A 15,014-nucleotide genomic window follows, 5' to 3' on the forward strand; every position below is an offset into this window, starting at 1 on the left:
CTATAAAAATTGTTGCAGAAGTACCGCACGATTCTGAAACTTGGATATTTGGGTAGAGCACATACTAGTTTCTAAATGAAGTCTTGACCCGATAGAGCTTTGAAGTTTTTTTTTTTTTTTTTTTTTTTTCACGTTTTCGGCAGCTTATAACTACGAAAGGAAGCACTTGTGCAACCAGCTTGATATATACTTTTTGTCTTATTTTGGTGTCAGGAATCACCTCCCAAACACTGTCGGTGTTGTTTTGAAATAGCCTGTATATAGGGTGCGCAAAACAACACCATCAAAAGTGATACAGTATATCATTTGACGCTTTTACGTATTAAAAAACGTGAAATATACTGTGGCATATCACATCCCAGCGTACGTTATTCTCAACACGAGTAACCACGGAGCTGGCGTTCCCAAATACGTCAGATGTCCCGATTACGCATTCCGTATTTACTGTTGTCAAAGCTTACCTTTTCCCTACGTAGACTCACCTTTTAAGTCACAGTATATCTAAAAATTCTGGTGGTAGCATGTCTGGGATTTATGTCATGAGGGAATCCCTTGCCCACACATTGTACATTACTGGAATAATGTATTTTGGATGCATATGCATAACTTCCTTTACACTGGTATGAACCACCACTCCACGGTCTCTCGTGTTCGAAATAACGAGTGTTGCAATATAGCTTTTGCATACTTTTGGGCACTTTTTTGCATAGGTCCATATGAATTTTCTTTGTCTTAGTCTCGGGAATCACCTCCCAAACGTTGTAAGTGTTGTTTATTGAAACACTATATATATATATAAAGGAAAAAGTTCGAGGTTTAACCCCCCTCCTGAGCAAGATATTACGGAAAAATTAAAATTTACTATCTATGGTGGAAGTACATGTTTTTCGGTTTTGATATAGTATCGTCAGACATTTGGGGAGTCACTTGAATTACGAGGTTCTAACCTCCGAAAAAATCACATCGGAAGCCGATGCCCAAACCATGCTCAAGTTATCAGGCTGGTAACAGCTCATGGGCTGAGGCGATTACTCATAATTGCGCTCCAACTAGGTTTCTCAAGAATTGCTAATGTGTTTAAAGTAATGTATTGTTGATGGTTGTCCATTTTATATGACTTACCTCTGTTTTTCTTTCTTTGATTTAGCACTCATATGACAACAGTAGTGATGAGAGCTTCTGTTCTCTGCTTGATGCTTCGACCTCAGCTATGTCATTGCATTCGCAGCCAGTGTCTGTACCATGGCTGAGAATGTTATATGGCTATTCGCCATACAACATCTTTGCCATTGTCAACATGTCTGAGGCCCAGCGTGTCAGCGGTCTCAAGATTTTGTTGATAATGACCACTCCAGAGACTTCGGTCCTTGGAGTGTCCTTATCGTACATAATAAGTTATGAGATGTTCCGAATTGGAATGCCATGGCAAATCGTGGACTTGCCCGATTACGATCTCAGTGGCATTCCTCGAGAAGACTCTCCTATGATTAACTTCTGCAGAAGTGTATATTGCTTGTGGCGAATCCTCCAGTTCCAGAGGTGGGGAACCCCAGCAATTGCACTTCCAGAAGTAGAGGTTCAACTAGGTGAAGCTGAGGTTGAAGTGCAAGTGGAAGAAGAGGAAGGATCACACTCTAATGGCAGCCACAGAGAGGAAGAAGCCAGTGATGAAGAGAGGAGGCCTAAGGATGAAGAGAGGAGGCCTAAGGATGAAGAGAGGAGGCCTAAAGATGAAGAGAGGAGGCGTGTGTATGGACCAGTTGTTCGACCGCCTCCCCGTTCAAGGTAATACTTCAAAGTCTTATTTATTCATATATATTATTCTGAAAATTGTTGTGGGTTATGCACTTTTAGCGACCGTAGTATTTCTCATGCCCAGCTTGTTAGAGACCCGAGAATTATATTAATGGACTTAATAAGACTCAAAAACTTAATTGAAATTATTTACAATAAATTAATTTATTTTATTATTTGTTAGTGCACTAAATTGAATTTATGTTCACACGAATTCTAATTTCTTTTTTATCTTAGTTTATCTAGATTCCAAAGGATAAGAAGCTTAATCTTCCGGCGGAGACAAAGCGGAACGGTAAGACAATAAAATAGAAATTAATTTATAATCAGTAGTTTCTTATTTATTTTATTTTTTATTTATTTATATTTATGAAATTTATAAATTTATTTTTTTTTCTATTTGTACTAACGCTAAGTGTAAAAATTCTGACAAAAGGTATAAATTGCGAGTGTGAAGATATTAAGATATAACTTCTGAAGAAACTAAACTGACGCTCACAGTTCTAACTATTCGTTAATGCCGAAAAATTCAATACAAGCCGCCATCTTTTTCAGCGTATAATGGATCATTGCATCAAGAGAACCACGACCCAAATATTCTTTGCAGATTGAAAAGTTTGAAACAAATCATGTATATTATTTCGAGCTATCAGGGAAAATGATGTTATCAGCTGAGCTTTATTAGTTAATACAAACTATTTACTGAACTAATTGGTTTTATTTTTATTTTTCACCATATTACCAGCAAGCATAACTCCACAGGTAAAAAGAAAAAAATCACAATACAGATGAAACCCCAATAATTAATTGAAACAGAAACATTTATGTATTATGAATTACCATATTTGCTACAAGCTATGTAATGTTAGATGTAAGCTTAACCATATCTGAAATATATATTTCTTTTAATTATGTGATGGAAACCATAAAATGTGATTGAAAAGAGCAATGTGTGTTTATGTAAATAAATAAGCTTCTGAAGAAAATGGAGGTTCCCATTGAAAATTTCGGTATTGACAACTGGTATTTAGACGCATTCCGGAGTTTAATTTAATAGTTGGTTAGGATATAGTTTAACTCAGTTTTTTTTCCTTCGCTGCTACCTCTGAAAAGGAAGAAGTGAAATTGTCATCCATACTTATAGTTCGATCTTCTATTACAGAAATAAAACGAAATCCACTAATCAATTGTACCTTAACCCAATTCTAGAATACTCTTAGCGTTCAATGAAAAAAAAAAAAAAAATGTTCACAGATGAGAAATACACCAATTGATAGAACAAAATGATATGTGCGACTGTAAAAGGTCATGCGTAGTTTTTGAGAAAATGGAGGGAAAAAATAATTAATTTATAAACTTAAATAATTTATCCTGTACGAGAGCTTATTGAGGTAAAACGTTAAAGTAACCTTTCATTAAGCTTTTCATTAAGACATAGATTCTTAATGAGATATAGCCCGAAATTATCATGAACTCTTAATTTTTTTATTTTTATTTAACTAATATATTGTCCAAAAATAAGGCATTGGCGCAAATCCCCTCAATCTTGGAGTTGGAGGGAATGTCCTCCCAATAATCCGATTTGAAATGTGTATTTTTGGGGGTGAAAAGAAGAAATATGATATTATTTGTGTCCGACTGCTACAAAGGAAAGAGAGATTAAATTGATGTTCCTTGCTGTATAATATACAACAGGTTCACCTCGGAAATCAGATTCATCTACCGTAATATGAGTCTCTGTCTCCCCCACCCCACCCTTCCAGAATAAGCCTCAAATTGCCCGCCTCCCAATGTTGAAGACACTTGTGCTCCCTTGATCCTCCACAGCATTATTTTTCTACTTCATAACTATTTTGAACATCGCTTAAAAAAAGGAACGGTATTACCCGTCCCCCCCCCCCCCCCTCCAATGTTGAAGACAGATTTGCGCCGATGGATAAGACATACATAAATCGATAGATCCCTTGGAAATGAATGAAATAATATGCTTTAAGCTAAATTCTTATGCTTAGTTTTTGGGAAAATCGAAAAAAAGGAAGATACTAACTTTTGTGGCGCTAAGAAATGTGTCGTTCTTTACCAATAATAAATGACTGTTTTTAATATGCTGGAAGAAATGGTACTACACATGTGGCAAAATTCACTTGAAGTAGGAGATTGTACTTATTGTTGACACAGCACTGTTTACGCATATACTGCTGAATTCCTAGCTGTTAATGCTGTTTATATGCAACTAGAGATATTACGTAGGAAATAAAAGTACAGGGGTATTGTTACAAGTAAGATGAGTCATTGATGAAACAGATTTGGACTGGAACTAAAATAACTTGATTTATATTTCGTAGGAGGAAGCAACACGAAAACGGACCACTCCACCACCAACTGAGGAACGAAGTCATCCCACCTCTCCTCCTGGGACCTCGCAGATGGATCGTGAGACGATGGTCAAAGAAGTTTTCGTGGAGGAGATCAAGGAGGTAAACTGATTTATTATTTATTTATTTATTGATTGATTGATTGATTCCAAGGATACTAATAACAGTATTAGATTGAAGTCATGCAAATGCTTATTTTAATATTTAGTTTGCAAAACTCGCCGGTGTTGAGATAAGCCTAGAGTTAAAGTCGATGTTTAGAATACTCGGATGTTGCTTTCTTTTTAACCCAACAATCGGCACGTGTATAATACCCTTGGTGTAACCACGTTTTTACCAGTGCGTTGCATCGCATTCTTCTAAAGGCTTTCCTACAAGAAGTTATTCTCAGAGGTGAGATGCGAGTTTCAGCAAGGAGGTAGTTTCTTTTATCTGTAGTTACGTTGTTTATTAAACTGAATGCCTTAACTCTCAGCAATAACTTTAATTATTTTTCTTGCCTCCTTGATGATTTGATGAATTTCTGCTTTAGGAAAACCTTGACTATCTACAAACACTTGAAAATTATTTAATGTGGTGTTAATCATCTCTTTGAAAGCTGGAAAGGAAAGGAAAATAAATATATTAGATTCTCAAGAACAATACTAATTTTTTCTTTTTCATAAGTGCTCCTCTATTAGGTGGAGAGGTGATTTTAACAACCAGTTCGGGCGAATCAGTGCGAACTAGCTGAATGACATCACTGATACTGATTTTTTTTTTCGAAACGCAAGTAGCTTAGAATTATCATTATATATAGTTTTCTATATGAAATTTCAAGAATAATAAATAATGCTTCTCTATTCTCATTAAATTTCTATTGTTTTATTATAGCACGAACGGCGACAGGAACCAAGACCGAGAAAACAGCAACAAGAGGGCACCGAGAGGTCACCGCGAGAAGTCGATGATGATAATTTGAGAGAACACCCAGTTCAGGTAAATTGTGACTCATATATATATTGTTTGTATATTCATTATTTGTATATTTGAAAGATTGATACTATAGATTTATTCACAGAACATATTTTTACAGGAGCCGCCGTATCCATACCCTGTATCTTGGCGAAGTAGACTCTGTTGCGTCATCAGTTGTGCAGCTAGATGCGTTGTCGCCCCGTTTTCGGCTTGTTTGGGCTTTGGAGTGGACCCGTGCGACAATTGGTGTAAGTTATTTTCATATTTTAATCTGTACAAATTAGTGTTATCACCATAAGAGTTATGATCATTAATCTTTATGAGTTAATCTTTTATGTACCAGTATACAAATGTTTACTTGGTTACACGGTGAAACCATCTTATAGCACTGATTACTGATGTTATCCATTGAACTGAAATGCAACTAATTCATACCTAGTCCAGTACATTGCAACTTTTTGTGGCAAACAAGTCTAGTTGTCTATATTTATTTATTTCAAATTATTTTAATATATTTTAATCATTTAAGTTTTCTCTTGGTGAACGTGACTTCCTTCGAAATTGCAAAAGAACTTTTCGTGTTTACTGACACGTAACATCGTGACCCATCTGTCAATAGAGATCAAGCAACCTACTTCTTCCACCCTCCATTTTTTTGTTGACACAATGTGTTGTATGTATCAAAATTGGAAATTGTCTTGATCATAGCGATAAGTAAATGGCAGTTTTCCTCGTTTAATAGTCGCAGTTGGATTTTCGCATTTAAAATAATAATAATAATTAAAAAAAAAAAAGTGCTACTATTACGCAAGTGAACACGGTAGTTTGATTATGAACGTTTAGGTCATTAGCGAAGCCATGCCTATTTATATGTCGGTCTTACTCGACTTTTGCCCGAATATCACCTATTTTTTTGTGTGATTGGATGCCTACTGTGAGGAGCATCTTGGATATAAAAATTTCCACAAAGAAAGTGACTGTTATCTTATCTTGCCCGTAAACAGCACAAATTTCTTAACAGGTCTGTGCAATATTTACACCTTTACTGAAATAAAATTGGAAAATGTAGCGCAGTTTTGCGGGAAGTTCACTTATCTTCACGGCGCAATACCTTACGTCTAACTAACTAACTTCATGGCCTTGGAACCCGGAGGTTCAATGCCGCGTTCGCAAGTCAACTAGATCCAGTTTCTGTTTTGTATTCCTATTTCTGCGAGATCCATTTTAATATTGCCCTCCTATCTGCGCCTAGGTCTTCCTAATGGTTGTTTCCCGATTGATCTTCCAGTCAAGTCTTTGAAAGCGTTCCTACTTTCTTCCAGCCTGGCTACATGACCTGTCCACCTGACCCTCTTAGATTTGATGACCCTAACAATGTTTGGTAAAGCGCATAAATTATGTAGTTCCTCGTTATGAAGTTTCCGTCATTCCGCTTTCACGTTCCTCTTCGGTCCGAATATTCGTCTCAGGATCTTGTCCTCAAATATTTTCAATATATGTTCTTCCCTCAGAGTAAGCGACCATACAGCACAACAGGCATGATTATGGTTTTATATATTTTAAGCTTCAAATTCCTCGACAGAATTCGCTACGACAAGAGATTTTGAGTTGAATAAGTACGAATTCCCTGGTTTTAGTCTACATTTAATTTCTTCGTGAATATGGTTTCCGTCTATTAATATTGATCCTAGATATTTGAAAGTATCCCCTTACGTCTATTTGTAAGAATCCCATCACTTATACATCTACTAGCTTCAACTGTGAAATGACCTTAGGCCGGACACGCTGCGACTTATATACCCAGAGACTTGAGACACTAGGCCCATTTCGTACGCGAAAAGCCTACTGTATTCTAGACTACATTATATAATACTGTATTCAACATATAACCTCCCTCTAAATATCATTAGTCCCCATGAGTACTAATAGTTCCCAGATGAATCCAAGTACAAAAACTGAAATTAGAAATAATGCTATTTAAATTGTATAAAATATAATAATTCAAATCCTCATTATTTTTATATTTTTGTTCATTTTAGATCAACGAGAGGAAAGAAGAAGAAGGTGGGAAAGACAGTATGGAAACAGGGATCTTCCTCCCAACTTACTCCATCTCCGCCATGAATCTCAGTGTGGCCGCTGCTTCAAGTTTTATTTTTGCCCCTGCTGCTGCTGCATTCCTTGGTGTGACGATGAGCGAGAGTGCTTCCTCTAAAGAGGAATTGAGGTAAAAAGATAAGAATATCTAAACATAATATATCTTTCGTTTTATCAATTCGCTTTAATGTCCTTATCTGTATTATGTATTTGTAAGTCTTCGATATTTCTCTTTGACGTCTGTGTCTCGAATTTTCTGTATTACTTGTCTGCAGTTATGATTTCGGGTAATTTGACGGACTCTCAACTCGGCGACTTTTAATTCATCTTTTTCAATCCTTTAGGTTGTCATTTTGCAGAAGGGTTAAGTATTATGTTTATAAAATAAATTTAAACTACCGATCTTTTTACCTCAGAATATTCCACTTCCTCTCAAGATTACATCCATTAGACCAAAGGATGATGTACATATGTGTATATAATCTATGTAGTAATTGTAGTTACTCAAAATTCAATAGTAAGCTTTTGCTAATTCTTAACGACAAGTCGTTTTGTAGAATCTAATACAGTGAAACCTCACAATAACGGACACCTCCATAATACGAACAGATTTTATAAAACTGTTTGTATTATAATAGAACAGGAGCCTCAGCAGTGTTATTTTCTCATAATGCTTTAGTAAGCTCTTTGTTCTCAGTTTATATATATTCAGCACAAAAAATGCTTCCTTCAATTTAAAAATAAAACGTGGTCACACTAAGTAAACAGAAATTCTCTTTTCTACAAAACATCTTTCAAATTCAATCTCAATAAATTGGTGAACCACTACACATAACATTCTTCATTTTCCTGTACATCTATCCAAACTAAATTGCTTCCTGGCGTTACTCCTTCAACACTTTCTATGGTGGAGAACCAATTATAAGACCAAGAATTCTACACGAAATTTCTTTTCTTCCCTGAAAAAGTCACTACTTGTGTTTCCCTTGGTACTTGTATCTTCCCCTGCAACTCCACATAAACACATCTCTTCAATGATACTTCTATTTGTTTACAAAACGAATTTCTGCTTTACTCCCCCAACAATTGGAACATGTCTTGTCTGTAACTGTCAACTTTCATTTACAGACAAATAGTTACGTCCGATCAATGCCCGTTATTCAAAGGTATCACTGTAGTAGAAAGATTTCTGCATGAAATTTATATTGTATTGAGTTTATAACAGTATTTAATGATTATTGTTACACTTTTATTCTTCAAGAAAACAAAAATCATCATTACTTAACCTCAGAAGATCAAGTAATGTTTCAATTTGTTTCATATAAGTTTCCTATAGCTCCAGTAGTACAGGACTTGTTCCAACGATTCAAATGAAAAATGTTGAACCATCCCCCCTATATCATTGACTTGTCACTCTGTGGCCTTCACATTTTGGGTCTGCTAAAAAAGCCGCTAAGGTGACAGGTTTTGATGAGATGACATTTCACATATGATGAAATGAAGGTCACCATACGACAGTGGTTCAAAGACCAACCTCCCGAATTCTGTGTGGAGGGATTTAAACACTATCACAATTGGACAAGTGCCTGAATGTGTTGGGTTGACTTCTGAGAAACATACTGACTCTGAGTCACATTAAATATTTCAGCGACTATAGATTTTAAATACAAAAGAGGACTATAAAATTATCTAGTACATAGTGTTAAAAATTCAGGTCAATGTATTTACACATGATGGTGCTACACTTACCAAAAGAGTTTCATTTATTGTAAAAGTTAAAAATGGTTACGAATTTCAAGCCTCAGACTTAGTGATCGAAAGTTGAGAATCCCATCACTCAGTTTGAGGATAACCTAAAAGGAGCAAGCTCTACCTTGCCATTTACATCATTTTCATGTAATACAAATATTCCAACTGTTTCTTTACACAATACATATGCACTGTTATAGACTCAATATAGAAATCAATAAAAAAATTAAAAAATAATAAAAAAATAAAAAAATAAAAAAATATAAAAAGCAAAAAAAAAAAATGAAAAATTTAAAAAAATAAAAAAAAATATGAAGTAGGTAGAAAGTAGTGTTAAAGTAGAATAGTTGTGTAGAATTAAAACGTAGTGTAGTAGTACCGTAGAACATGTATATAATATAGAAATAGAAAATATATTGAGTAATGCAGAAATCTGAGAAACAAAAGGAAAACAAAAGTAAAATAGATCCCAAGCGAAGTAGAAAAAAGAAAGAAAGAAAAAAATGATTAATCCTAAGTACAAGTCAGGAGAAAATGAATAATTTGCTAAGCGTCATAACATCAATTTTGCTCCTTTTTCACAACTGCATTTCTGACAATCCTACATAGAAATAAAAATTAATTGCCTTTGCATACATTCAATAGAATTCTCTGAGGCCATATTTTATTTGTTGACATAGTGCTTAAAACATCAAATATATCAGAGATCAACAACAATCAAGATAATGTATCAGAATAATGTCCTTTAAAAGTTAGAAAACACATTCCAACGGAAATGTGCTAGATGCACTTTGTGAAGCATTGCACAATGAGAGCAAATTTCTTCTTCAATTTACTTAAACAGACAAGCAAATTTATACTTCGTTTTCCTAAAATTCATCCCTCACGACGTACTTTATCGATACAACGTCTGGTGGATCTTACAAGGTTTTGTTTAAGAAATAGATCGATGTTTTTCAAGCAGTAACGGATCCGTGGAATGAGCTGATCCGGGTTTGTAGTATATCATCTCTTAGCATTGAAAGCAGCCTTCAAAACTGTCCAGAAATTTTTCGATGGGCCGAATTTCTGGAACATTAGCTGGGTTACCTTGTTGCGCTACAAATTAAGTTTCTTATGATTGAGATGTTCAGTCACAATTTTGGGTTAATGCGCGGACGCTAGATCAGGCCAGAACACATATGTCCCTGGTTCATAATTTGCACGTATGTACGGTGTTAGTCTATACTTAATGCACTGTACCAGGTACGTCTGGGCATTGATAACAAATCCAGATCAACGCAACAACGTACCCACAATAGGGTTTCCTTTGATTCCCTTCTCACCGTCAAACAAGGTCACGATAACACCACTTGTTCCTGTATCTGTTGGTGCACTACTGGCTAATCGTCCTGATAAGTCTACCGCCTGTTCATGTACCACGCGAGACAGGTGCTGTCCTCTAGAAGTTTTGTGCGTATTTATATTGAACACACTTTACTGTGTGACAGTAAGATCGGCATCATTTTATGAAAACTGATAAACCTTCTCTTGACACCATTCTTTTTCTTTATGACCTCTTTCTCAAACATCGATTTCACTATCAATGTATGTAGCATATCTTCCAAATCACCTTCTCAAAATAACGGCATCTAAATATGATTCTTTTCTAAATAATTGACCTTATCAATTGGTATTTCGCATGATATTATGTCTTCTCGTCATGCTTGAAGCTGCACATGCTTCTTCACTATAGTGTATTTGTAGGTCATCCTAAAAGCCATTTATCTTTTATTCAAATTTCTATTCCTATTCCGTACGTATCGTCAAATTCTTATGCTATGCAAAGAGCTTTCATGAGAATGTCCACGTGTTCTATGGCGCTCTTTGAATGGTAGATTGGAGTACATAATACGGATACATCTTTTCTTATGATCATTGTACTCTAGGGTTAATTTCCAAAAAGCATTAGAATTAGATTGTAGAAATATAGTATAGTGTAGACTTCATATCAATATTAGTTAATTAAAGAATGAAAAGTTTAAAATTAAAGTATTTGTTGTAATAAAATAAATATTAGATTAATTGAAAAATGGAAATCATTACGCTTGGAGTAGATGTGAATCATATACTTCGTAAATCATGACAAATTTTACATTCTACACTGCTTGACAAACTTAAAAAAAATATGCTTACTAAAATTAATTGGCATATTTTTGGTGAATTTTTTTTGTTTCGATTTTCATGGTGTATATTCCATTACTTAGAATTAATTAAAGACCATAATAAACGCTGTTGTAATAAATTAAACAAGCTGAGACTGCCTTCCGTGTTCCCGCTATTTCACCCTATGACAGTGTTTCCATTTTCCATGAACCATCAATATTGCTAAGTACCAAAATTAACATCCTTCTATCTTTTATTTATCACGAGTTCTTTGTTGTTTGTGTAGATCAATCTCACAATTTACCCCATCTAGCATCAACAAGAAGAGGGAAGACTTACATCTAATACTCTTTGACAGTCATGGAACGTTTAGCCTTTACTCCACGGGGAATCTAATTTTTCTTACGTAACTTTATAAACAAAACATTCATGTCGGCAATACCTTCACATATTTCTCTAAGACGACTTCGTGGCCAAACAATAATAAAATTGAACTTTAAAATAATTTTAATCGAGACTAATTTACATGCAAGTTGAATCTTCAAATTAATCAAACGTGTGCTATCAAAATAGTTGCACAATGATTTCAAACGATCTTCCTTTATACCAAAATGTGAATTGTTAGTTCTGAGCTGTAAATCAGTAGCTTTTTCAATAATCTCAAACATGACAGCACACACTTTTCTTTATACATACATATATATATATATATATATATAGAATATACATACAATTTTTACTAAAATTACAAAAAGCATGTAACAGCTTGAATTTTCTAGAAAGGCCATTTACAAATAGTTTCTGATAACACTAAGAATTGTTTTTATTACTTGTTAAATTTCCTAGATTCTTTCAGAAAAGCTGGTAAGTCCCAATAACTATTGCAACCTTTCTTGCAATAATAGTTTCAGAATCACCATCACAAGAAAAGATTTATGCATAATAGGTGAAATAGCTACGTTTCTTCACGGATTTTTCAACTAAAATACTTATTTGTAAATAATAATAACAATAATATAAATAAATAATGAATAAACAAAATAAAATAAAGAAAAAAGAAACATAAAATTAATTACTGAAACATAACGGATCAAAACTTTATGCACAATAGACGAAATAGTTCCCTTTCATCATGCATCTTTTGACTCTACTTAAACATTATATAAAGAACCAAACAAAAAAAGAAAAATCACACACTATCTGTAGTGCATCATTGAGCTTAGCTCACTTACACATATTCCTATGCTCATTACTCGAACTTGGTTCAGTTAACAATGTTCTTCTCAATAAAAGCGAACATATCCTTGTTGGCTACTGGCCTTACATTTGTTTCAGTTATTTCTTTTGTAATCCGTGGAAACATGACTTAAAGTATGATGGAGACTTTTCACGAGGAAAGGACTGCAATTCACAAAAAAAAGTGACTCTTATAGTCTACAGTACCATTTCGTGGTTGAGTGGTTCTTTGATTGCGCCTAATATCGGGTTCGACCCTGAGTAGTTGTTCGGATGCCTGTCTAATATTGTCCAGATGCTGCAAAGGGATGTTGATTTTCAATCAATCGTCGATCAGAGAGATGTTAAAAATCGTAATTAATCATTTTCATTCGCTGAGATTTCTTCTCCTTCTTATGTTACACATTTCACCAGGGTGCTCACTTAACCGTGGAACCGTGAATTTCATTATCAAATCTCAAAAATCTAGAAAGTTTTCAAATGAATAGGAATAGCTTATCAAAAAAAGTAAAAGTCAAAAGAAATGCTATTTTCTTTTTAGTATTTATCTGTTTCTTGTATGCACAGTTGACATAAGGCTTAATGAAGACAAGTTTAGTTATTCCATTGCAACATGCCAACCTTCAGACGATTTTTGTTGTCGTTGTGCGGTCAGTAAAGATTAATTTTATGAACTTCCTTCCCTACCGTAAATCTTGGACCATAAAAACATGCAGAAGCACTGAATTGGATTATTTAGTTTGAATGGGAACCCTGTACGAGTGACAGAATTACTTCTGTTATAGGGCCCATACACTATCAGCTCTAACTGATCAGTCCAACTGAGCTAGAAACTTACTTAACCGATCCTACGATGAATTAAACTGACAGTGTGTGGACTACCGTCAGTTAATCGAGTTCAGTCCTTCAGTTTCATCGAAGGTTCTATGGAGTGCACTTCTAAGATCCCTGAAGTACCAAAGTTTTGGAACGTACACTTCCTCACCCCCAGTCCCAGATTTCTTGGATTCGTTCACTTTCCACACATCTTCCCTAAATGCCGACCGTAGGTTGTTTATTTATTTTTTTTTTTTTAATAAAAGTGTCGCGTGTCGCCTGAGGTTCCAACTCTTTTAATTTTGTAAGTAACACATCATATGCCTCCCCTCTTTTATACCTATTCGCATAATGCACATGATGCACGTTCCAAAGTTCGGGATGATTACGATAGCCTTCAATAAAAGTCAATAATGCCTTTCTCTTACTAGCTGTCATGATGAAAGGACCTGAACTGAGACAGCTTTGTGTTTCCTTCAGTTAATAGCACAGTTATAATAGCAAAAGACGATTGGTTTGTTCAGTCCAAAATAATCGTTCTTCAGTCCAAATAACCGCATGAAGAACTGACTGAACTGAAAGAATTCCTTCAGTTCACAGAGTTTTTCCTTCAGTTCTGACGTCATGATCAGGGTTTCCTTCAGTTAAAGTGATATTGTATTAGTTCTTTCTCTAAACAGTCATGTTGTGAAAGATAAGCCAAATCTCAGTGAAATTTGAGTGGAACAATTCTCTTCCATTACAACCCTGAGTGATAAATTATGCACTCATTCTCATTCTGTGGTACTACTTGTATGATTCTTTCTTCTAAAAAATCTCTAGAAAATATTATAATCTTCGTCCTTCTTCTAATAGCTTCGGTTATCTTTACCTCTAATTTCAGCTATTTCTTTGTCTTCAAGTGGTTGCATAAGTTCTCATACGTCATCTTAACTCATATTGATACATAAAGTGTCTTCAAATGTCTGAAAACCTCTTGATTTTTCGAGCGCCTTAACTACTATAGCACCAATGATGCATTACGTTTCATAATTTTCACAAATCCAAAATACTATAATAAACAGTTAACCTGGAAGTCAACATTACACTTTTACTCTGTTCATTAACACAGTAATTTTGTCAAGCAGTGGCACATAAATGTACATATTTATTATATATTTTTTAAATAAATAAAATCCCCTTCCTGTGGGACGCCTACACGTGCAAAATGATATCTACTGAATTCTGTTCAGTAGAAATCTGTTGCAGCGAGGCAGCTTGTGCAGTTATTTAGAAGTAAACAAAGAAAACCAATAACCAGATAGTGGTTTCCTTTGGACAACAAAAAAGAATTTCTCCAGTTTGCATTCATACGTTTCATATTCAAAGTATAACATCAAAAAGTAATTTGATAGATATTATTTCGTAAAAAAGATAAATTAGTAAATTGCACTATCTTTTGGCTGTTGCTTATTAAAAATTAGAAATTGTACTACTATCTGTTGGCTGTTGCTTAATAATAGTTGTGCAGTGTCTCGTGGCGAAGGGGGTGTCCAGGAATAGCACCTCTTCATATGATGAAGCTATCCCTGGGGCGAAGGGCCCACTAGAGGTAAGAGGTAATTAATATAGTTATAATTAGTGTAGTTTTAACTAAGTTTAGTTCATAAGCATTGAATGAGTTTAGTACAGTGTATTTTTTATTTTTTAATGTAAGCGTAAGAGTAATATTTTTGAAATATCCATAAAAACGACAAAATAATTAATTGTATGTCATGTTTTCAATTATCTTTGTAATTTCATTGAAAATATTTTGATATATATATGTGTGCGTATTTTCATGTTAGAATTTATTCTAAATATTTA

General features: G+C 34.5%; 1 protein-coding gene across 2 annotated transcripts; it reads left to right on the forward strand.

Annotated features, from left to right (window-relative positions):
* The first annotated feature begins 1,882 nt into the window (after positions 1-1,882).
* LOC145676571 (uncharacterized) lies at positions 1,883-7,812 on the forward strand. 2 transcript variants are annotated; one of them, XM_081747407.1, is made up of 5 exons: positions 1,883-2,089; positions 4,140-4,271; positions 5,043-5,147; positions 5,230-5,374; positions 7,166-7,812. In XM_081747407.1, exons 2-5 carry the CDS (start codon positions 4,221-4,223, stop codon positions 7,339-7,341), a joined length of 477 nt encoding a protein of 158 aa, XP_081603533.1. In that variant the 5' UTR covers positions 1,883-2,089; positions 4,140-4,220; the 3' UTR covers positions 7,342-7,812. The 2 variants fall into 2 exon arrangements, with proteins under 2 accessions (XP_081603533.1, XP_081603534.1); XM_081747408.1 differs by lacking the exon at positions 1,883-2,089 and having other exon boundaries at positions 3,829-4,271.
* The last annotated feature ends 7,202 nt before the right edge of the window (positions 7,813-15,014 follow it).

Source organism: Thermobia domestica, unplaced genomic scaffold, assembly GCF_964235325.1.
Source record: "Thermobia domestica unplaced genomic scaffold, izTheDome1.hap1.1 HAP1_SCAFFOLD_226, whole genome shotgun sequence".
Classification (NCBI taxonomy): Eukaryota; Metazoa; Arthropoda; class Insecta; order Zygentoma; family Lepismatidae; genus Thermobia; species Thermobia domestica.